Source organism: Abramis brama (genome assembly GCF_963993115.1).
Source record: "Abramis brama genome assembly, chromosome: 13".
Classification (NCBI taxonomy): Eukaryota; Metazoa; Chordata; class Actinopteri; order Cypriniformes; family Leuciscidae; genus Abramis; species Abramis brama.
In genome coordinates this window covers 28,125,270-28,150,571 of record NC_139975.1, presented here as the reverse complement: position 1 = coordinate 28,150,571, position 25,302 = coordinate 28,125,270, and the positions used below count along the sequence as shown (strand labels likewise).

Below are 25,302 nucleotides of genomic sequence, written 5' to 3'. Positions count from 1 at the left end.
ACTATGACACTATTTTCTTCTAGATCTGCTGCACAGCCGAAATAAACTTGGTTGCATTATTTCCCTGTTAGCACTGTAAAGCTGCTTTTGAAACAATCTGTATTGTAAAAAGGGTAACACTTTACTATTATACATTAGTTAATGTATTTACTAACAATGAGCAATACATTTGTTACAGTATTTATTAATCTTTGTTAATGTTAGTTAATAAAAATACAACTGCTCATTGTTTGTTCATGTTAGTTCAGTGTGCATTAACTAATGTTAACAACCTTTGATTTTAATAACGTATTAGTAAATGTTGAAATGAATATTACCTAAGATTAATAAATGCTGAAGAAGTATTGTTCCATTGTTCCAACTAAGGTAGTTAAATAATGTTAACTATATTGTAAAGTGTTATCGTAAAATGTTTTATACAAATAAAGGTGACTTGACTTGGCTTGACTTGACTCCTGGGGCCATGGGAAATAGTGTGCGGACTGTCCAATCTCAGACCACAGGGCAACCTGTCAGTATCTGGGAAGATTCAGCCACGTGTGTGCCGGCCTGGAGACGGGGGTTTGAAGGGGAAACACAGGGGTGACAGACTGTACATGCTGTCCAAACACTCTGTGACAGGCTCAGTTTCTATTCAGTTGGTCACGTTTTTCCATAAGGCCACACATCAAACCTGGATCACTGATGCTCTTCCAGCACACAGCATGCTGTCATATTGTGTAAGACTATGAGACTCTTTTATTTATTCTCATGTAGTACTACAGTACTACAGTACTCTATAGTAACAGCAGTGCTGCTACAGTGTACTACAACAAAGTGGCAGAAAATATCACCACTGCTATATACTACAAGATAATGGCTACGCTGCAATGTTATAAGAAAATGTCACCGCTACTATACTACAAGAAAATACTGATGCTACTTTAAGAAAGCGGCATAGCAATTATTCTACAACAAAATGGCAGCATTGAAATGCTACAATAAAATGTCACCTCCTCTATACGATTAGAAAACGTCAGTGCTGCTATCTTACAAGAAAAATGTCAACGCTAATAAACTACAAGAAAACAACAGCGCTGGAATGCTACAAGAAAATGTCAGCTGCAATGCTACTAGAAAATCTCACCGCTACTATACTACAAGAAAACAGCAGCTGATATGCTACAAGAAAATGTCACCGCCACTAGAAAACAAGAAAACGCCAGTGACATTTGTTGACATTTTCAAAGACTGATGGAAATAGAAGAGCTAAGCCCATTTACAATACCTAAATGTTTCAAAGTTCTACTTTTTCATGTTCTTCTTTAAATTTGTAATACAATGTAAAACAAAAAGTTGTAATTCATGAAAAGCAGCTTATGAAACATCTTGGCAGCTGTAGTGCATATTTTCAGTTACTTTCTGGGCAGCAATTATAAATACCAGGAATGAAGGAGATCAAAGGGGATCAGAGGACTGTAGCACCTTACCCAGTTTTCCTGTCAGGTCAGTGGAGTACTCGGTTTCACCAGCTGGTCTTGCACCTTCCCTCCCAGCACTGGAGTCATCTACAGAGAGAAAAAGAGAGGGAGAATTGAGTATTTACATATCAAAATAGTATGCTCCTCTGAACACAAATATGTGTGGCAATCTCAGTTTATTCTCATATTCATTGAAGTATCAATCAGATTACTATAATTCTTCAGCCAAATCGCTGCATTCCTTCAACCGCCTAAACCAAAATATAACTGTCTCCCGAACAGCTGACTGGAGAGCAAAAATGATACTGTAGCTGAGAGCCTTAAAATATCAACATTGCATTTCAAGGCTTGAGAGTGTCAGAATAAGGTCAGAAACATAGTTTACGCAACTACGCAAAAGTAGACATGGCCATCGCACTCCAGGCATGCAGTCTTGCTGAACATGCTTAGGGTACGCTCTTGTGAAATGCTGTGAAACCTGGGGTGGTAAGAAACATCAGTACTCAAGGGGGTGATATAGTTTCCTTCAGATGTTTCTGTCATTAATCTGGATGTGTTCTCCTTCAAGTTAACTAGCTATAAACAAGCCGACAAGATTCTTTTCAAACTGCTGACATTTCAGAGCACAGCAACATGCACAACTCATGTACACATACAGTATATGTAGATGTGTAAAGTATGTTTTGGGCCTAAAGGTGACGCAGATATTGTCAGCATTCACACAAAATGTACAAATGTGCAAATTTATGGACATTAAAAAATAAATTAATAATAATAATAATATTTTTTTATTACAAAAGCTGAAGATAAATTTGATAAACATGCACTTTGAAGATTGAGGAAAGCCAAAGCCAAAGCTTTGCTTGTTTTCAAAGCAATTTACTAAAATCTTAAAGGGATAGTTCACCCTAAAATGAATTTACTCACCCTGGTATTGTTCTAATGCAAGTAGGCCCTTCTTTCTTTTATGGACCACAAAGGGAGAATTTTTTTAGAATTTTGTTACATAATACATACAATTTGTTTTCATCAAACCCTATCATATACCCCCAGAACACTTGGAATATACAGCATGTGTCGCATGGGATAATTTGGTGATAATTGTGCGTCTTTTAAAAAAAAAATCTTGATGCTGGTCGCTATTCAATGCCATTATATGGACGAGCGTGAGAAGGCCACATGGCATTAGAACAACACCAGGGTGAGTAAATGAAGACTTAATTTTCATTTTAGGGTAAACTGTCCCTTTAAGTTCTACTGAATCTTCTCACCTGAGAAGATATGTTAAAAATTCAAGGCAAACATGTAAAGTCACGTGCAGTGAACAGTGAAAACTATGACTGGAAATCTGTGGCCCTTCTGCTCTAGTTACAGCCCCAGCTCATCCGTTCACCACATGACTGGTATTTTCAGGCCTGTCAGCTCTTTGAAGCTGTCGGGGTGGTGGGGGTGTAACACTCCTGAAGGAGAGGTTCCAGTCTGGGCAAAGGGAAACAGCTCATTGCTGGGCAAACAGCTTAATTACTATAGCTCTTACCCTCAAGTACGGGTACTCTACACATAGCTCTTTTGTTCATGTCGGGCTCACGCTCATTGCAACCATTGCACATACATTTTCATTGGCACCTTAACAGCGCTTTCAGGATTACCCTTAGGTTTGTCATTTTAATATAATTCATAAATGTAGTTTGCGTGTTAAAAAACTGCTTCAGAACTTCCATAACATATATAGCGCTCTGTGAGCTCATAAACCATGCACACATACTTCAAGACTTCCCAATGCCTATAAAGGTGTCTGAGGAAAAAACGAGTTTGATTCATGGAAAGTCAACAAAACTTGGAAGTATGAGGGTTGTCAGGTTTCTAAACCAAACAAACTCCTGTTTCCCTTTCATTAAGGCGAAGTGACACCGTAGCGTGCCACATTTCACACGTTGACCATCTAGGCGTGTTCATAATTTTGAACAAGCTCAATATGACTGAGATGTTTGCATAACCCTTCAGTATGTTTGCTTTCATGTCTGCAGTGGAGACGGCAGTAGAAAACTGGCTTTCTCTGCAGGAAATCTGAGCGTAGGGCTCTGCTCCACTGGATCTTCACCAGGTTTGTGGCCTTCTAGATGTAATGTTCATTGGTGAGGTTGCAGACCAGGTACCCTCTTTTGCTCTCTGGCAAGAGTTTCTGTGGACTTTGGCAAGACCTGGTAGTCCCTCGCTAAGCATGAAACATCCAACTTGGCTGTACCACGTCTTTCAGGGGTAGCAAAAACCCATGGTGTGCAAGATTTATTGCGCTTGCATGTTCAGTTTATGACCTCCAGTCCTGTCAAAAAATCAGAATAGTTGCATTGATGAAGTTGAACAGTCACCACGCTGTTCAATTATCCACACAACATGCTAATTATGCTGTCATCCTCTACGTCTTTGGTGAAGTCAGCTATGAAACCGGAGAGGGTTTGGAGACAACCCTCATGACTGAAATCTTGACAGGAGAGACAATATGGGTGCTAGCTGTTAGCCTTTACCTTGGCTTTGATTTACTGAATTCCAGCACTGGCTTATGGAAACCATTACCAACTCTACTGCTACACAGCTCTATATTAACAGCCAGCTCTAAACTGTGAAAATTTATGGGCCGTGGTCACAGCAGAGACGTTACTACATTACTGACTACAGACTAACCCGAGAATGAATAACACTAAGAAGTTGACAGATTAACTGCCTGCCAAGCATATTTATGTTCGATCTCACCAATGTATCTTTTGGCCACTACGTATTTGACTTCGCTTGTGGATGTTTCACAATACGAAAAACTGTGACCTGGCTCAAATGTTTTTATATCAAGCTGTTTTTATATCAGTGAACCTACTGAATTCTGCCTACATTAGCTTAAGATTCACTTTTTCATTTGAACATCACAAACAGCTTGATGTTAAAGCCGCTGTATTATGGTCGTAGCATCTATGAACACCAAATCACTATTGAACCCATTTACTTTCTTATTACACGTTTTATTTTAAATGATTCATTATTCCAATAGACAAAAAGCTAACTAGATATTTAACTAAAAGTAACCCAACTCTCTCAAACTAATATTTTAATTTATTGGTCACATATAGCTATTGTAAAATGTGGTTAAAAAATTATATAACAGCATATGGAGAGTTTCCAGAAGGTACAAAGACTTGTTCCAGCGGCTTCAATGTTGACCTGTTCCATAACGTCAACTTCTGAGTCAGCCTGATCATCTACAGTCATTCCTGCTTTGGCACAATCCCTAACAATCCCAGGCCTGAATCCGTTCTTCAGCTGTGGAGCACCAGGCAGATTTAGAGAGGCCTTCGTTCCCGGAGCTGAGGACTGACCCCGCATTAAGGGTTTCCGTTTCTCTTTTAAGGATTACCGGAGCAGAGCAGAGGGAAAAGCGAAGAGCCTTGACGAGACTATGTCTACCCTAAGGTCTTTCATGAATACCAGCTGAATTCACATTACAAAAGGAAAATGTCAAGTAAGACCTGGGCGTTGTCGTACATTGGCAATTTGTGGAATTAAATATATTACAGAAATATAAATAACAAAACAATCTCTTCATTGACTGAATTCATAAAAACTTCTAGTGTGCTATAAAAACGGGTGTCAAAATTACACTCAATTATACCCTAAAAAAAATCTTGAAAAGGGGTTTCCACATTTAGTTTTACTTAAGTAAATTTGTAGGTAATTGGTGGATACATTTTTTACATTTATTTCAGAAATCACAATTTTATTTGTCCAGACATTGTAAATCTCTATAATATACAACAAATTGAACCTTTTGTCTTGAAATGGATTTCTTTGGATTTTAGTGAAAGTTATGATTTAATTAGCTTGCTAGTTCAGGTAAGATTGTGTGTTTGTTTTTTTGAGGAAAGTTTACATTTGAAATGTATATGTTATACTAAATGAAATTGCAAGGAGTGCAAGTCTTACATTTCAAATGTAAACTTTCCTCAAAAAACAACACACACACACACACACACACACACACGCACACACACACACACACACACACACACACACTGAACTAGCAAGCTAATTAAATCATAACTTTCACGTAAATCCAAAGAAATCTACATTTGAAATGCGTTTGAAATGTATTTGTTATACTAAATGAAATTGCAAGGAGTGCAAGTCTTACATTTCAAATGTAAACTTTCCTCAAAAAACAAAACACACACACACACACACACACACACACACACACACTGAACTAGCAAGCTAATTAAATCATAACTTTCACTTAAATCCAAAGAAATCTACATCTGAAATGCGTTTGAAATGTATTTGTTATACTAAATGAAATTGCAAGGAGTGCAAGTCTTACATTTCAAATGTATTCAAGGACCAAAATAATACTTAAGTATATTACTGAAGTACAATTACTCAAGTACTTTTTATCCATTAACAACAAGAAAACTGTAGAACTGTTTTGCCATTATTTATCATGGTTTGCATTTAAAGTAATACATTTTCGCAAACCCTGGAACTGAACACTATAAAAGAAACACAAACAGTTCAATTGTGGTTTATTTGCTCTCTCTGCACAAAATGAGACATCAGATCTGTCAAGCTAAAACATTTGAGCAAATGAGAGAATGTTTTGGAACTAAGGTTTGAACCAACAAATCTTCCACACTTTCCACATTAAAGGGCCCTGGCCCACAAATACAACCCCATACATGTGATTACATCACAATGTAGAGCAAACTGAAACCTCCATTTCTGTGCGTGCATGTGTGTCAATATGGACATTTTGTTGAAACTCTAAATGTGTGCAGAGCTCTAGAGTGGCTTGTAACAACAGAAGTTTGATGGGATACGATTTGTGGGCTCAGAGGTAATTGCGGCCACCTGTGATAGGACAAAGAGAAACCTGCTTTACAGCCTGTGCTGTGGGGTGGGTGAACAAACAGAGCTAGAAAACGTGCTTGCGCCCTTGATCGAAACTGTGCACATTTTTAGAACTTAAACTTTTGGGTGTCAATTCAGATCAATCAAATCAAATAATCCTGTTTCACCTGGAAACATGCAAGTAAAATGGTTTGCAAATATAAACTATTTACATAAATTTACATAAATAGACATGCAAGAATGCACAGAAGGAAAGGTGAATTCAGGGCAGGATGAGAAAAAAACCCAAAAAACATTTGTGGTTTGGGAATATTTTTGATACAGGAGAGATAATGTATCATCGACCCAGGTAATTTGCAAGACCAGTCAAACTACCGTTGCGGCAAAAGAGAGGGGCGAGTAAAAAAAAGGCACAAAGAAATAACTGTATTATATATACAACGTGTTATTTATGCAAAGATATGGTGCCCGCAAATGTCATCAATAAAGCAGGCTTCCAAAAAATTATACAGACAAGTGTGAGTAGGTAAGGAAATATTATTTCAAAATCGTGATTAAAATCTAAATTGCAATATTAATCTAAAAATTGTGATAGTATTTTTTTTTGCCCATATCGAATAGCCCAGGTAATAATAGCTAATAATCTACTGTTTGAATTTATTGGTCACATATAGCTATTTTAAAATGTGGTTAAAATTTTATATAACAGCATCTGGAGAGTTGATAAAAATAAAAATCACACTCATCACCAATCATCAATCTATTCATCTATATATTCAATCATCACTATTGATATGGAAGATCAAGTCAAGTGCACTGCATTGTGGTTTACAGGATATCTGCAATGTTCCTCTTCTAAATTAACTTTAATAATATTATAACAGACATTTCTAATATAATTTTAGCTTCTGTGCATCTGTAGTAACTGATTCGCTCTTTGCCAGGCTCAGCACGCCACACCAGTTGGACAGCACATTCTCCTCGTGCCGGCATTCAGAGTCTGCTTTATATCATGTTCACACTTCATTTATATGCCACGGAAAATGAAATCCGAATAATTTCCAGCTTTCCATCGGTATGGATGGACTGCTGAACTATGTGGGATGGTCACGGTATGAGCTGTAGAAGGACAAGCTTACACCCACACCACAGCCCATTCAAAGAAGCATCCATTGTGTTACTCCTTACAGAACAAGCTTTTAGCAACAAGAAAGCCTCCACTGTGGCATGCTGGGAGAGATAAAGACGTCCCATCTCGAGTCCAAAGCTCTGGTGTTTGTACACTAATTTAGCGGGGGAACTAAAAGTCCTTAAGAAACTTTAGAATGGCTCTAAAACACATCCATAAAACATCCCTTTGAATTGACAGGAGCAAGCTGGCTTCCATTCTCCGCACTGCCAGGTTGAAAGCCGCTTAATGGCTTCTCTCCATGCTGAGCTGTCAAGACAAAAACAAGTTTGTATGGAAGATGCTGAAGAGGATTCGTGGTATGTTTCCAGGGGGTTGGCACAGGACCCCGCTTCTACTGTCCACCCTCAGCGTTCCAGCTGCCTGCCTGTAACTCTAGCAAACATCAAGGACAGGACAGAGCTTTACTGAATTAACATATCTCACATATTGATCACACGGCACTCTCTTTGAAACAGACACCTCCTCCCCTGCACTTTGAACTGGCCTCTGTTCCGCCCAAATTATTTTGAAATAAAAAAGGCCCTTAAAGGAGCAAGACGTGGGGTGTCAGTTACTCACCGGCTAAATTAAAATCAAACAAACAGGAAACTAAAAGTTGCTTGGAAGCAAACTGCATTTCACTGATAAAGCAAGGAAATCTAAAAGTAAAAGGTTGTTACATCTGTTTCCAGGAAAACGGTAATATTAATATTATGCTATACATGCCTGAGGTAAAATAAAGTTTTGGAATTGCATTTAGAAAGCCACTCCATCCCCTTATTTCATTTAATCTAATGCTTGTGTTTGCAGGCTCTTGGAAAGCAAGATTAATTGTGTGAACACTATTTCTTCCTCCAATACATAAAAACTTGAAAATGTGTTTCATGCATGTAAAAATGGCAGAAATAGTTTTGCTTGATGCTGTCAGTCAGCACATACTTTCAGCGATAGGCTGCAGCAACACCTCGTCATCTTTGAGGCTGTCGAGAGGAGTTGATAGATAAAGATATGGTGCCAAATCTGTGGAGTTTCTCCCTATCAACAACACATGTCCAGTCTTTTTTCAACCCCTCCTCTCTCTCTCTTTCTCGAACAGACTTGTACTGTGAGTTCCAGTGCGATCACACTTAAATTGAACATAATACAGTGAGGGGTTTCAGACCACATCAAAGCACACCTTAAAAAAAGGGAAATGTTGGCGGCACTGGCTTCGTTCCACCAACGGTAAATTTAACTACACAAGTCTCTTTTTGTTAACACATTTAAGGAATCCTTTGAGTAAACTGTCAGTGTGTTGGTTATGGACTCGAAACAAAAAAGAGTGTGAAAAACTGCTTTTGATCCAAACTTAATTACAGTCATTCATCAAACTTACTGCAGGCGTCCGTCTCAGGTTGCTAATGTCAGTGACGGGTTTGATTGATTTAAATATTTAAATATGACTTTTAAACAGATTTTCAACATCAACATTGGCAATGAGACTGAAACAACTAAATGGCATTTGAATATTAAAGCCAAGATCTCAGGGTTTTGCTGCATAGCAAACCTTAAAGCTTTATTATGCAGCTTTAGCTGAAAACGGGTCTTTGGTCTCACTATACAGTACGTACAATAATGACAATGCATATACTTCCACATCAAACACAAAAAGACAAACCCCCGGTTTCAAAGACAACGCTTAAAAGCCTAGTCCCAGACTAAAATGCATTATTGAGCTGTTTAAAATGAAAGCAACATGCTCTGACATATTTTAAATTATATCAGTGCCACTGTTTTTTTACTCGAGATGCACACCAATAGGCTACTGTTTTTTTTCTAAGGCACGTTTATAAAAGCTATAAATGTCCTAATGAACTAAGGCCTAATCCTGGCTTACTTTAAGCCCTGACTGTGAAACCAGGCCAATATTACAAATATATAATACATGAACTACATCGGTCCATTTCCCACCCCTTGTTTAAGAGACCTAAAACAGCTCATCTCAGCTCTGGACAGTTGCTAGGGAAGGGTTTGGGACTGTATGACAGTAGACAATGAGAGTTGTCACGACTAGGGGTTGGCTATTATGATAATTACATTTCACCACCTGTTATGTAGAAACACAAATAATACAGGTGAACTATAGTACTTTACAGGAACAGCAATGCGTTACAAACGTTACAAAAAGTCCTCAAGTTCTACTTCACGATCAAAGCGAAAGCATCATTACGACATTTCTAAAGGCAAAACATACAACGATCAAAACAATACCAAAAAGCAGCGCACTCCAATGGAAGAGTGGAATAAACACAACAAAAGATTGCGTAGACTTCAAAGGGACTACAAACTACAGACGCCATGTCCTCTCCTCAAACACTTTTAAGCTAATTGGTGAATCTATTCTCTCTGACCTCACTCTACTTGTTTCATTTCTTACAGGTTGCATGACTATGGAGGCAAGGCCTGGCATTCAGCGGCCGGACTCACAAAAGCCTGCAAGCAAGCGGATAAAGACTATGTCTAATGAGAGAGGATTCTTCCACTACACTAGCTACCAACTACAGAGGAAAGAAAAAGCTATTATGGATCTTTAAAAGAGTGGAAACTCTGGATAGGTGTGCAGACATACGCTCAAAGGAGTGAGGCACCTCCCTCTGTGACAGACCTTTGGTTCCTTCTCTGGTAACAATGGAGGTACAAGCTTAATCCCTGCCAGCTCATAATGAGCTATAAGCTTTCTTTTCACAGCAAAAATGTCCTCCCTTACTTTGGTGCTAATCAGGAACAAATGCCCCAGTCCTTTTCAGGTCTCCCGGACCTCATTCCTTTGCTGCCGCTATCCTCTCTTGTCCTGTGTTTTCAAGTGTCCTAGGTTGAAGATGAGATGGTTTTGAGATCCGTGAGAATAGTCCGGCTTTGGCTCGACGTATAGAAGCTCTATGTTCAAGAGGCCCCATTCCTGACTCGTCTTACCAATTGCGCAAACACGATGGAGTTTGCAATCGTGCATTTGGGACAATGAAGCAGGAACAAGGGGCAGGAGCTGCTCTTTAAAGCTAAAATAACCAAAAGCAGGTTTTTTTGGTTGTAGCTCTAGGATGCTAGCTTGCCCGTTTCAGCACATAAATGCCTACGTGGGCTGCAGCGGACCAAAAAAAACAACAAAGAGCCAAAACCCCATTCACACCGTGAAAGGACGAGCAACCAGACCGCCGATGAGGCATGTAGCACACAGGCTTTCTTCTTTCCCTCCACCGCACAAGAAGCGCGAGACGTCTATGAGGAATCTATTAAAGCGAAATGACACATAATCGGCTTATGAAGCCGGGCAAAATGAAGAGTTCTGGGGCCCAAACCTCACATTACAGTTCAACTCCTTGGGGTGTTTCCAGATATCTCCAGGGGTACAAAATCTTGGCCATTTCAGTGATGAGGGATCTACAAAACGCTACAAATTAATAAGCCCTTCAAATATCAGGGCGCTTTATTCCAAGCAGCACGACAAGAAACACAAAACACAAAACAGACATTTGAAATAGTTTCAAAATTCTTTAGTTTATGATCATGAGGCATTGATTCAGTCCGATCCGATACAATTACTCTGGAAAGATTCAACACTACCAAAAATATACTGAAGATATAAATTTAAGTGGAGAGACTATTTGCATTTTGAATATTGACAAAAAATAAATCAGGCTTTACATTCACAGTCTCAAAATCTAATTTTGGATCATTGATTCAATAATACAAACTTGAGTAGACTTGAATATGCGTAATAGAAATAATTGTATATGTATGTCATGTATATGGTGATAATTACCATATTTAAATTGAGCCGAGTCACAAAATCAACTTTATATTAATGAACAAATAATCTTCATGAGTTGCTTGGTATATTCTCTAAATATTCTTATTTATAATAAATATAGTTATTTTAGTATCACTGATATGCTATTAGTTTTTGTTAATATTTTGTTTTTATTTTTATATTTTATGTTTTAATTTTAGTTGAAGTTAAATATGTACATAGTTTTGATTAACTTTTATTCTTTAGTGAAACTAAACAAAAATGAGAAATGTTGCCTTGGCAACAAGCTGAAATAAAATAAGTTTAATTTTTTTTAATATCATATTTGTTAATATTTATTTTATTAAAAGTGTTCATTTTAAATGTAATGTAATCAATTTTTTTGTAACTTTTTTGTTTTGTTTTACTCAACTATAATAACCCTGCTTTACTAAAATCAATAATGAAGAAATCAGAACCCAACAGTATACATTTTGCAGTATTTAAATTTTGCGAGGGCCTATGTAACACGCAGAGTATTATTATAGTCATCATAATCAAATATTAAAGGCACAATATGTACGATTTTTAGATTAAAATATCCAAAAATCACTACAAGAATGTTATATATTTTGTTGTACTTACATTATTCCAAACGTTTCAGTGTTTAAATTAAGAGAAGTCAGCCATTTTAACCAGGACACGGGCCGTGTCCGTGCATCGCCTGTCAATGACGTCATATTCCGCGTTTCCCTTGATTTCCAGTATTACTTTCGTGGAAACCATGGAAACACCAAAGACACTTTAATATATTATGTGTTTTATTAGACAGGTGAGCAACTGTTTGGATACCTTTATTGACAGAAAACGAATCATTGTTGAAAAGCTCAACACTTTGTTTGTGTTGTTTGTTTGAATCACTTGTTGATTTACCACGAGTACCATGTTTTTACCATGTCTCAACACAAGTCATCCAGTTTTTATTAATATGATATTCTAATATCAGTCTAGATTACTGCAACAAATCTCACATACCAGCCACGTGCAAACGCACAGAGTAATGCTAAAACATAACTTTCAACACACTCAAATGAAATAAGTATGATTATTTTTATTTTAACCATGTAAAACAGCGCTGCGTTACCCCACATTCACAACGAAAAAAGCGGGAGCGGCCGACTCCAGTGCATAATAAAAGTCGTATTTTGCGTTTTGCAAAAATGTTGCCACAGGTACAGTACCTTTTTCGAACGAGCCTGGGCTGGTATTAGCGTGGTGTCTATCATTACCAGTCGCTCCAGCGGCCTCGTTCATATTTAATACATTAGCTCATCCATGAACATGATTTTTGCCCGAGTCTGTCGGATTCCTTTTCATTGGCTGAGGAGGTGAAGACAACAACTCCTATGAACCCACGCTCACGCCTTTGTTTTGAATAAGCGACCTCTAACGAAAATTACATATTGTGCCTTTAAGTTCTGTAACTGATGCACTGAATTTTTAGTACTGGACAGATGCATAATAAAGCCTATTCACGCCCCACTGACAGACTGCAACAGACCTTTCGTAGGGTTTTGTCGGATTAGTCTGTTAGCGTCTGTCAGAGCTCGTTTTCATCGACTGAACATGCTGAATCGGATTTAGACTGTCTGAGAAGTGACGTGCAGTAGTCTGGTGACTGTCGGCGTTGGTCTGCGTCTGTCGATGCAGTGTGAATTGGCCTGTATAAGCACTGCTGTTTAGTACTGAATGATTTGAGAACAATACATTCAGCATGTTTTTGAATAGTCAAAATGTGTCAAACTAATTTTACTCATCATGATTTATTCTTCCCCGAGGGTTCCTCTTCATCAGAGATTCCTCATCTATGAATCCTTGGAGTCCATCATCTCTCTCTCTCTCCTACATGAATAGTATCTGGCACACCTATCTGAGGCACGTCTCATGAATGCTCAACCCTGCAGATTGGAATGCGCCTCCTCTTTCTTCTCTTTCTGGTGTCTGTCTTCCACAGAAGGTGAAGCGATGCAGAACGCCAGTGCAGGCTGGACGGAGACTCACCCGCCTTCTTGGGACCTTCATAAACAGGGGGGCGTGAAACGTAATCCCAGGCCTCGTGCATTCAAGCGGCCTGGCTGCTTCAAAGTTTTGTTTGTGTTTTTCCTTTTCCGGCTCTTGGAGTGTTTCCCTCCACCAGTGCCTTTGAAACCCAAGCTCACCCCCACCTGTAACGGGACAGGCGGCATGTTTTCATAATCGTGTGTTTAAAATGGCATCTTAATTTCCTGAGCCCTATTTCCGGAGGAGTCGCTTAAAAACAATGAGAAAGGGGAGGATCCGGTGCTGCGTTGACTATAAAGAGATTCGAGGGTTCATCGAATTTATCTCAACCCGCCTTGAATGAAATGTTGACGCAAGGCCAATTATTGTGGATAAGAATGTAGCAGTGTTTTGTATGAGGTTCTTTTGAGGGCAAATAAAAGACAATCTCTTCCTCTGCTTTTTTTGGGATGGTTTGAAAGGTCACTAATGTTTGGTTATGATAAACACATCCTATAAACCACGATCAAAGAAAAATATGTTTTGTACCACATTGTAACGATCAAAACAATCGTAACTCAATCACTATCATCGTTGTAAATTCATAGACTTGAAATGTGAACGTCAGCCAGATTTTTCTTTCCTCCATGCTTTCATAAGCCACTATTTCTCATTCTCTCTCTCCTTTGAACCATGACTGCCATTACAACAAAGCCTGTTTTTCATCTTGAAGAAACAGCGTTGGGCAAAACCTGGAGGACGTATAAGGGCATGTGTGGCTCCAACTCCACACCAGTTGCTCTTCTAAGGGCCTGATCCACCTTGTTTTGCCATGCATGTCACTTGGACGGGCCGTGGTGTGTAGAGGCCATAGTCATGTGACATGACTATTGAGGCTTAGCGAGGTACAAGAAAAATCTGCCAAGTTTCTAATATAGTCTTGAACAGGGTTTCCCAAAAGGGGTTTGTGAGTATATGAAAAGCTAATAATGAATTATATCAAATCTAAAATGAAAATAAATGATAATCGCAATAGAGCAAACGATTATCAAATCAAAGGCTGCTATTAAATAACTGTATAGTCTGATGCGCAGCACTGTGTTCATTTACACGGCAGCAGCTCTGACTGTGTGTTCAGTGTTTTTAGTGGATCAATTTACAATAAATGCAGCAAACTCTGTGAGATTAATGTGCATACATATTAGTATTGTAACAGTGTAAAATACTAATGTTTTATAATATTTTTGTTTTGTTTCACAGTACAATTGTAAATTGCAAGAGTAATATATATCTGTCCTAATTTTTATAATTAGAGTTAAAATAATAATAATCATTTCTATTATAACTATTATTATTATTCAGTTTATTTGGGTTCCAAAACACCAGTGTGAATGTAATGTGGACTCTATCACACACTGTCACAGCTAAAAGGAGTTTGGAGCCTACGTTACAGTCCAGCAAGCAACAGAGTAAGAATAAAACGAATAATACTAAAAAAGATTAAATATTTTATGTTTATCTGCATGATATGTGACTATTAACCAATATTAGAGAAACGCCAACATGCAAATGTGATGTTAAATTATTGAAATATTAACAAAATATCGGGGTACTTTCAGTAAATATTTTATGGCTAAGGGGTTCAGCTGACAAAAAACGTTTGGGAATCTCTGGTCTAAAAACCACATGAAATGAGGCAGGAGCGCTCCATCTTTCCATGTATGTCTCTCCACTTACTCTCCTTATTCCGATTAAACCCCCTTCCCCCTTCTTTGAAGGCTATATGGAATGAGAAGGTCATTCATTCCCCATTTTCTATATTCAGATAGTAGTCTGCTTAAACTGACTTGTTGTAATGTATAAGATTTGGTAGATTTTTGGTTTGATTTAAGATTTACAACTCTTTATTTTCTAAAATATTTTGAAATGCCATAAGAGAAAATAAAGGGGAAAACCGTTCCTGAAATCATGTCTATTCTTTCTCAGTCTCTCAGCAATTCCCTTGCCCATGCAATGCTCAAGCACATTCAAGCATCCATTGTTATATAAAATGGACGTTCATTCTTTGCTATTATTTTACAATGATTAGAAAACAGTACCACAATAAAATCATATATCAGTCAAACCTGTAATTCAGATTTTTTTAGCAGAGTAACTGAGACTGAGCAACTGAGAAGTGTCACGCAAACCTAATCTGAGAGATCCCTGCTGTTGAGAAATATAACACAGCTACGGTTTCATTCTTTAAGACGGGTGATTGAGGATGAGAGACAGATTTCTCAAATAAGCTGATGAAACCAGATAAGTCTTCTAGGTCTTTGAATTTCAATCAATATTTAATAAGTTATTTCAGACAGACTCTATGAAGGATGCTATCAGATCTGTTTTCTTTAACTGTATCCTCAAGACATCTGTGGAATCTGACACTTGCATCATGAATCATAGTTTGTGTGTGTGTGAGTGTGTGTTTGTTGTGTGTGTGAGAGACTGTGTCTCTGTGTGTGTGATATTGACTTGTCTAACGGCAGTCCTGACCCGATCAGACACAATCTTTAGAGGGCGTTTACATGAGATGTGTTTTTGCAGATGGAGTGTAATGTAGTCCACTGGCTGGCTGCCCTGCACGCTTAATCCACGCAAACTCCAGCTGGTCCAAAACGCAGAAGCGAGAGTTCTCACTAGAACCAGGAAGTATGACCATATTAGCCCAGTTCTGTCAACACTGCATTGGCTCCCTATTAAACATCAAAATATTGCTGATTACTTACAAAGCACTAAATGGTTAAGTGTCAAGTAGACTATCCCCTGCGAAGGCCTTACCGACACGACAAAAGTTAAATTTTTTCACGACAATTAATTTTTTTCCTCTGTAAAGATGAAAGCGTTGTCAGATCTGTGGAAGCGACCGGGGGCGCTGTGCTTTGCAAGCCAGCCAAGGTGGTTTGCCGGTGTCACTTTTTTAGAGAAGGACACTTGCTCACGCACATACACATTCAAACGAGCATGGCTGTGGACTGGGCACACGGTGTGTGTGCCGTCAATGTTTTCCTGGATCCACGTTTTTGAGGTTTGCACAGGGATGTAATTGTTTTCAAAACTCGTTTTTAAAAAACTTGCACTTTGAGGCCTACTATTAGACGCCGCCGGGGCGCCGTTGTCGTGTGGATGAAACACATTATGAGTTTTCTGTTTTCAGCCAAAGACGCCTAAAAGTACAATACCATTCAATAATGTGGGGTTTTTGAATTAAGTCTCTTATGCTCAGCAAGGTTGCATTTTTTATTGGATAAAAAGTACAGTAAAAACAGTAATATTGTGAAATATTATTACAATTAAAATAGTTTTCTATTTTAATGTGTATTAAAATGTTATTTATTCCTGTGATGCAAAGCTTAATTCATTAATCCAGTCAGAAATCATTCTAATATGCCGATTTACTGTTCAAGAAACATTTCTTATTATTATCAATGTTGAAAACAGTTGTGCTGCTTAATATTTTTTATATAAACTGAGATACATTTATTCAGGATTATTTGATGAACAGAAAGTTCAAAAGAGCAGAATTTATTTGAAATAGAGATATTTTGTATTATCATAAATGTATTTGCTGTCACTTTTGATCAATTTAAGGCATCCTTACCGAATAAAAGTGTTATTTACTTGACTCTAAACTTTTGGTTTTGGTAAATTAAATTCAGAATTTGAAACAATGCTCAAAAATCATCAAGATACTTCAAAGACACTTCCAATAGTTTTCTGTTAATAATATTTTACTACAGAAAAAGCAAAAAATACCAGGAATAAATGAATAATCATTCAGTATTCAACTTGGAAAGTCAATTGTCAACTTCTGGAATTTACAGGAAAACCTCAATAAAATGTCACTGAAGTTAGGTTGTCTAACTTGGAAACTCAAGTAGAAATGTTCAACTTTGCCGAGATGCAGGTACATGATGTCACACGAATGCCATCAGAGTCACGGAAAAATGATTAAAAAAAAACACCTGCAAAATAAACGTCAGCAATGTCGTCTTGTTTATTCATGCATTTCATTTATATTCTGTACAATGCCATGGTTCAGACAACAGAGCGTTTCATGGTCGGAAGATTGAGATATCCAGATCTGACCTTGAATGGAACGAAGCCTAAACCCACAGACAAAACATGCAACAATCAGAACTCATTTGCATGTATCCTCAAGATTTTTAACAAACAACTCAATTTAGTCTAATACACAAAAGTGTATTAAAAGTATAAAGTAGAGTTCAGACAAAACTGAACAAAGAAGTGAGTGTTACTCATGATGTTTCTTAAGTACGGTTTCAGAAAGATCAGTAGAGCTTCAAGAACCCAATGCTAGTTTGACTGTGATAGGGCCTCTTGAAGTCCAGAGGGAAACCCTGCATAGAGATCAGTAGATATCTCAAGCTCCAGTTTTCCTGCACCGCGATCATTACCAGATGTTGGCTGAACGGCAGCTTCAACGGCCCGAGCAAACTCCACAAATCGCTATAAATCACCAGGCACTTCCTAGCAGCTTCCTACATATCTCAATTCCACAATCATGTCTGCACTGTCATCACAAAGGGACGGTAAATCTAATCTTGATCTTGTTTTTCTAGCAATAGTCAGTTTATGCAGGTGAGGGCCAACAAACACAACAACCGGGAACAGAGAACTGAAACAAAATATGAAATCTGCTCTTTCAATCGGTCTTTTCCCCCTCCATCACTCCCCATTCCCCTCATCCTTGCTTCCGCTGGATGCTCTGAAAGCCACCTTTCTTATCATAATCCAAGGATGGATTTGCCAAGGATGCATCTGGTGCAACAATACAAATGTTAACAAAAAAGCTAATAAATAAGGAGAGGAGATGGCAGTGAATGAGTAGGCGTAGGCATACAGGGAGTAAAAAGAAACATAGCAGGCCTAGCGGACTGGGAACATGCTTGGAGTTGGTAAGAAGAGAGAGCTGCTTAAAGCCAAAGCGGCCCATGATAGATGGACAGTAATGTCTTTGCCATCTGGTTTGAGGAAGGGCAAAGCCACTAATGAGCCCTATCAACACAGGTCTTCTGTCCTCACAGGGACATTTGATCACTGAGCCACACAGGACAGAAACAGACTACACATGCTGTTTTACTACGCAAACGCTCCCAGATAACTAATGACTCGACCTGATGTTAGGATACAAGGGCTGAGATGAAGATGTTATATGTTGGAATAACAGCACAATGGGTCTCATTCATTAATAATTGGGTGGATTATTTTGTGTTTGTACGCACAGGAGAACTTCTCACGAAAAATCTCAGCTTAATCCACAACGCTCATACGCACATGAATTTGTTCTTAACATCGTTCTGATATTAGTGAATTTGAAGTATTCTAAATGAGCGACCGAGTGCACTAGGTTAGTCATTTGCATAAAACACGCCCAAACCATCTCCAAATAAGGGCTTTCCACACATTTTTAATAAAAAAAAAAAGTCAGAATTGCAAGGTAAACTCGCAATTGTGAGAGAAAAAGTCGTAATTATCTTTTAAAATGTTTTATTTTACCTCGCAATTCTGACTTTTTTTTTTTGTCAGAATTGCGAGATATAAAGATCATGAAGAACCGTTAGCATCCATGAAAACTTTCCATTGGACAACAGGTTCTTCATAGTGGAAAAAGGTTAGATAAGGGATAATGTACATCCAAGCCGGTTAATATCGCATAATAAACCCCGACAGCGTGGTCTTGCATCAGCTTGAAGGGGTTTATTCTGCGATAACAACCGGCTGGATGTACATTATTCCGCTTATTACACAGCTACTTGCCAGATAAGTAAATAATTAGATATGAAATATTGATTTGAGTCGAAATATTTTATTAGCTCTTTAAACGCAAAGCTTCCGCGCAGAGACCAGTTGCTAGCATGTGGCAAGTTCAAACTAGACAGTCACTTATTACACGGTATTCCACCACATAAATAATTATGGGTATAAGATATATTGTTTGGAGATGAAACGGTTTTAAAATCGTAGCTGTTTGTTATCTTATCTTATAATCCATTACAGTGTACAAAACAATCATCGAAAAATGGCAGTGGCTGCGTTTGTTTGAAACAAGAGAGTGAGTCCGCGATACCCGGATGACATAATTAAATAACTGTGCAAAAAAATATTGATTTGAGTTAATATTTTATTAGCTCACCAAATGCAAAATTTAGGGGATAATCGGGGGATAACATAATGCTGGATGGTGCGACTGACCAATCAGAATCAAGTATTCCACAGAGCCGTGTAATAAATTATTATAATGTTCTTTACACTTTCAAGAACTGATCACTGAAAGGTTTTTTGGGGAACCTAAAATGGTTCTATGAAATCATGTGCTTTTTAAAAATCATTTTAAACCTTAACAACTGCAAATAAAATAATTTAATACTAAATAATTGTTTTTCTCTACTTCTTTTGGCACAGGACAAATACAGTAGGACAGAAATTGATGGGCAGATGAAGGAAATGGGATCTGAAATGTTGCAAGCTGGATTCGAACCTGAGTATTCCTAATGAGCATGGGTATTTGAAGGATTAGATCCATTAACTAACAGAACAGGATTTGGAAGTGGAGGATAAATTGGTTTCGCAAATTGTCTTGCGAGTTGATGTTGTCCTGAAATCGAGGTTTCAAATGGAGTGAAAAAGGGGCAGAGGAAACCAAACCAAGCGAATGTAAAAAATAAAATAAAAATTCAGTTTCAGAGAGCAAGAAAAACATGAGGAAAGTCTTCTTTTTTTCTTACAGATTGTGGTATAATGCAGTTCTGGCTTCTGTGCAGACATGTGTTTTAGTTTCATGAAATATAACAAAGATGGAAAGGAAAACTGTGAAAATATTTATACAAATGAAACACGGTCTGCGATAGAGGAGTTGGCGGGGTGTGAAGAAGCAGCCATAATAAGAAAAAGGTGTCAATATTCATCACTGAATTCAAAAGTGCATATAGAATAATAAACAAGAGTTCAGATGGCCTGGACTAATTATTGAAACCACATCTTGGGAAATGAATAGATTACTTTAAATCCTCACATTCATGGTTCTCACTCCACTGAAGGAAACATGGACGTCGCTTTATTTTACCACATGGAACACCATATAAAGAGCATAACATGGATGTTATGACATCTCATAAAACTATTCCACAAGGGGAATTTCCTCTAAAAGCCAAAGCAAATCATGTAACAATCTGACATCTACAAATATAAAAATGCTTTATTCTAAATATAATACCAGCCCAGAGATGTCGGTAAAACTTCACATAGTGTTGGAATTTCATAGAATCAAGACAAAGATGTTTTCGATATTTAATATCTTTATTTGTAAAATCTTGGCTTTCCGAAGCACTACTAAACAACGTAACACCTATCAAACTACACGGCAACCTCCACTGGCACGACTTGAGTTACGTTGAGGGTGGGATGTGCCAGCAGAAGGATTAACAAACAAGTCCAAGTTCAAGGGCCCTGACTAAACAGCATGGCGGAGACGGTTGCGGTGCATCAAAGCCGTCCTGGCACATCTTGGACGTCCCAGCACAGTGGGTGCAGCTGCTCAACTGAGGTCATCTTGGCAGCTGCCCCTGCCTCCCCCCTCCCTACCCACCCCAAGTTCAGGGGTTCGCTTATTGCCTTCAGCTGCAAAGAAACTTCTCATTCATGCTTAATTATGAGAATACTTTTTATACACGCTTGTTTTCTTATTCTCATATTGCCTGCTTCGATTCTCCTCGCATGTTTCATGCCGTTTCATACTCGTTTTTTCTAAAATAGCTTTGATAACCAGCCAACCTTTTACATTTGCAGATTTAATTGGTTTGTCAGCTTGCAGTGAGAGAGTGTGAATTTTCGCCATTTTGCAGTTTTTTTAAAAAGCATTTATGATTAGACATCTTGTAGTGAAATCCCTCAGAGAGACTGAGTGTAAATCTTAGACATGCTTAAATTAAAACAACAACAACAACACAAAACAACTTTTATGGTTAAATCTGTCAAAGAAATTGAGTGTAATTTATTATTATTGTATTATTGTTAATTTATTATTAACAATAATAAATTACTTTTTTAAAGTATTTATGAACATTTTTGAATTAGAGTACAAACATTTTTAATTAATGAATCTTATTTCACACGATTTCGATAGATATAAAGCTGTTGAAATGACCCCAGTTGGGCCCTAAAACGTGTCTACACTAGACGCGAGCTGAACGATGTGATGTAACAAAAGCGAATAAAACCCATTATAATCAGTGATGCTGTCTACACTGGATGCAGAGTGACACAACACAACCACGACAAATCCTTGACAGTAAACTGATGCCCCATTCTATACCTGACGCACTTCAAGCCCTTGCGCTACTTCTAATATGAAGAACACAAGGAAAAAAAAAGAAAAAAAAAGTGTATTAAAGGCACACTATGTAAGATTTTTGGATCAAAATATCCAAAAACCACTAGAACAATGTTATATATTTTGTTGATTTGTGTACTTACATTATCCCAAATGTTTCTAAGAATGTTCAAATCCAAAGAAATAAGCAGTTTTAACCAGGACACGGGCCGCGTCCATGCATCGCCTATCAATGACATCAGGGATACCATGGATTTCCGGTTTTATTTTGTAGAAACCATGGAAACACCAAAGACTCTTTAATATATTACGTGCTTTATTAAACAGGTGAGCAACTGTTTGGATACTTTTATCGACAAAAACGAATCATTGTTATACAGCTCAACACAGTTAGTCTTTGTCTTTGTTTAAATCACGTTTTCTTGATTTACCGCGAGTACCATGTTTTACCATGCCTAATATCGTTCTAGCTCACTGCAGTGTGCAAAAAGTGTCTGCCGAGTGACAGAGGTGTAAAAAGTACTCAAAAATGTTACTCAAGTCAAAGTACAAGTACTGAGGGAAAATTTTACACAATTAAAAGTAAAAGTATCTGGCCAGAATCGTACTTGAGTAAAAGTAAAAAAGTACCACATTAAAATTAAAGAAGTAAAACAGCAAGAATGAAAACTAGAGATTCTTGTTTAAGGTTTAAATCTCTAAAAACATGAAGTGAATGAACCACATACAAGGTTTTATCCTGCTTTAGAACTGTTTGCATTTAATTGTATTTAATTATCAAACTATAAGACTACTATCTAATGCCAGAATGCAACATGCTTTAAACAATCCACTAAACATGCTTACCACTAAAAGAAAAGAATTCGCTAAGGTACGGCCACGGGTGCTCTTGATCCTGTGGCTGATTTTGGACTGTGTTCGCAGCTGAATCACGTTCTTCCTCCATTTTCTTCCACTGATTGACTGTTATAATTTCTCTAATTTCCAGGTCAAGGTGCTGTGCATTGTGGTAATAGATGCGACATGACGTCACTTCCAAAGGACCAATGAACATGTCTGATCAATTTCATGGAATGTGAAAACGAATCTCATTGGCAGAATAAATAACATTTAAATTAAACTGGGCATCAGCACAATTCACTTGGTTTGGTAATAGCAAGGGAAAATAGAATGAAGTGATCTCCAAAAAAGAAGTACTTTTTGACAATAAATAAAATTGTAAAGAGTAAAAATTACTTTTTTTCTTAAAAAATGTAATTAAGTAAAAGTAATAGTATTGATTTTTAATTGTACTCAAGTAAAGTAAAAATCCCCCAAAATAATACTTAAGTACAGTAATCAAGTAAAATTACTCAAGTATTTTACACCTCTACCGGGTGAACGCACAGAGTAGCATTATAACAACTTTCAACACACTCAAATGTATCTAATATGATACATCCCCACATACGCATACCAGAAGAAGCGGAAGCATTCTGCGGTATAATAAAAGCTCCACTACTCGCGCTCGTCTCTTATTAGCAATCACTCCAGCGGCCTCGTTCCGACCCAACAGCTTTAGTAACGTTAATAAATCTTTAATACATTACCGGTCATCCATGAATATGATTTCTGAATATGAAATCAAGCCATCATCAAGCTACGCCATTGTTTTGAATAAATGACCTATAGTGGCAAAAAATTACATAGTGCACCTTTAATATTATTTTAATTTAGTTAAAAACAAGCAATTATTACTATAATGCATTCCTATCACACTACTATAATTTCCACTGTTTAATTGTCAGGACAGTAGCAATATATCCAATACATTTGATGGATTAAATTATATGGATGCCCAAAGTAAATTTAACTTTCATTGACAAGGCTTACAAACAATTTGCATTTTGTTTGTTTTTGTCGTCATTTTGTTGTCACTCATTGTGAAAAGGTCTCTTGACTTGATTTAGAATCAGCTTCGCTTTGTCTGTTTTTTATATATCAGTCAGATATTAAATCACAGGAGATTATAAATTAGCACGCACACTTTGACACACATTATACAACGCCCTTTAACAGGAAAATGCAATAATTAACAGGGCAAAGGAAAATGATTTTCTACGCCCAGTTATCAGTAAGGCGACTGGGGGATACAGCAGGTTTATGAAGCCGTTACTCTAAAAGATGTACATGCAGGGGTCAAGATTACTAATGACCCACTGTATGCTACAAAACAAACAGCCCATTCACTGCTGGGGATGTTCTCAATTCCTGTAATCAAGCTCCATTGTCTTGCATTACATAGGGCTCATCTAAGAGGCAAATAAAAGGATCATTAACTTTGTCCAGCTAATATAAAACTCCCAACTGAAAGAGGCACTCCACCAGGTCCTCCATTTAGACTTGGCATTGCTTTAGATGGATGCTTTTGCAGTCCCAAATTACCCCACTGGTTAACATTATCATCCTTCAAGTTAAAGGTGACTACATGCAGAAGGTCCTGGTGATTTGCCTTTCCGACGGTGTACCATCTCTGATGAATGTACTTGGAGCAGGGTTCATGTCCTCAGAAAGTCAGTAAGGGGTTGGTGAGATCACAAGACCGGCCCAGATCCCCTCCTCACGTAAGTGGACAGATCACCATGTGGAACGCGGCCAAATTAAGCCCTGATTAACTTGGCGAGTGGCCAGCGTGCTCATTCAGCCCTCTAAACTTTACACACAGCAGAACAAAGGTCCATCTACCGGATGACAGGTCTGAGAAAAGGCCATCGAAAACCCAGAATGATCAGAGAGTTGAGGATTAAGTATTTTACGGTTCCTTGTGCTCATTTATATATGCCCATTTCTGGTTGACTGAAGAAATAAAGTTCTTGTTCATGGCTACAGACATCCTATTTTATTTTGTGGGGAAGGAATAATAAAAAAACTGGATCAAATATTTAAACATCATTATGCATTTTTAGGCCATTTCTGGTTGTTTTCTCAGTCAATGCTTCGGCCAGGTAGGCCTACAATATATTGAAAAAGTTCAGATTAGGAGATAATGAGTCTTTGGGAAATCTGCATTCAAACATTTTCACGAACAAATCATGATTCACAAATAACTTTAATAAATTAATTCTAAATTTACAAATAACTGTACTGAAAAAACTGAAACCACAAATAATCACATACTCTGGGTGGCCGTATAATCATGTTAAGATGAAATTGTATACATGGATACTTCATCTTAAATATATTTCATCATATGCAGTAAATGTAAGGGTATAAATATACAGGGCAAACAAAGGGAGCTAAATGAAATGCAGTTTAAACTAATCAGTAACTATGGAAAAAAATAGACCATGATCAGTAACTACAGAAACAAAAAATGATTGAGAACACAGGCACACAAGAAAAGAACAAAACCAAACTAAGGGTACGTTTACACTACAACGATGTACTAAAAAAACGGAAAAGTTTTTCCTTTTTATTTCCGCAACATTTTCAAAACGACCCCGTTCACACGGATCTGCAAAAACGGTTAAAACGCTTTGAACTGTGTTTGAACTGATTTTGAGGATCTTGCTGCCCTCAAGTGAAAGCGCATCTTTAGAGAGTC

At 37.6% G+C, this 25,302-nt stretch overlaps 1 protein-coding gene across 1 annotated transcript in view; it reads right to left on the bottom strand.

Moving 5' to 3' along the window:
* The window catches only part of fgfrl1a (fibroblast growth factor receptor like 1a), a 65,669-nt gene that overhangs the window by 6,968 nt on the left and 33,399 nt on the right, over positions 1 to 25,302 (bottom strand). The window contains exon 4 of the mRNA XM_084132810.1: positions 1,470 to 1,547. Within this exon, the coding sequence (XP_083988936.1) occupies positions 1,470 to 1,547 (78 nt within the window). The remainder of the gene's footprint in view (positions 1 to 1,469; positions 1,548 to 25,302) is intronic.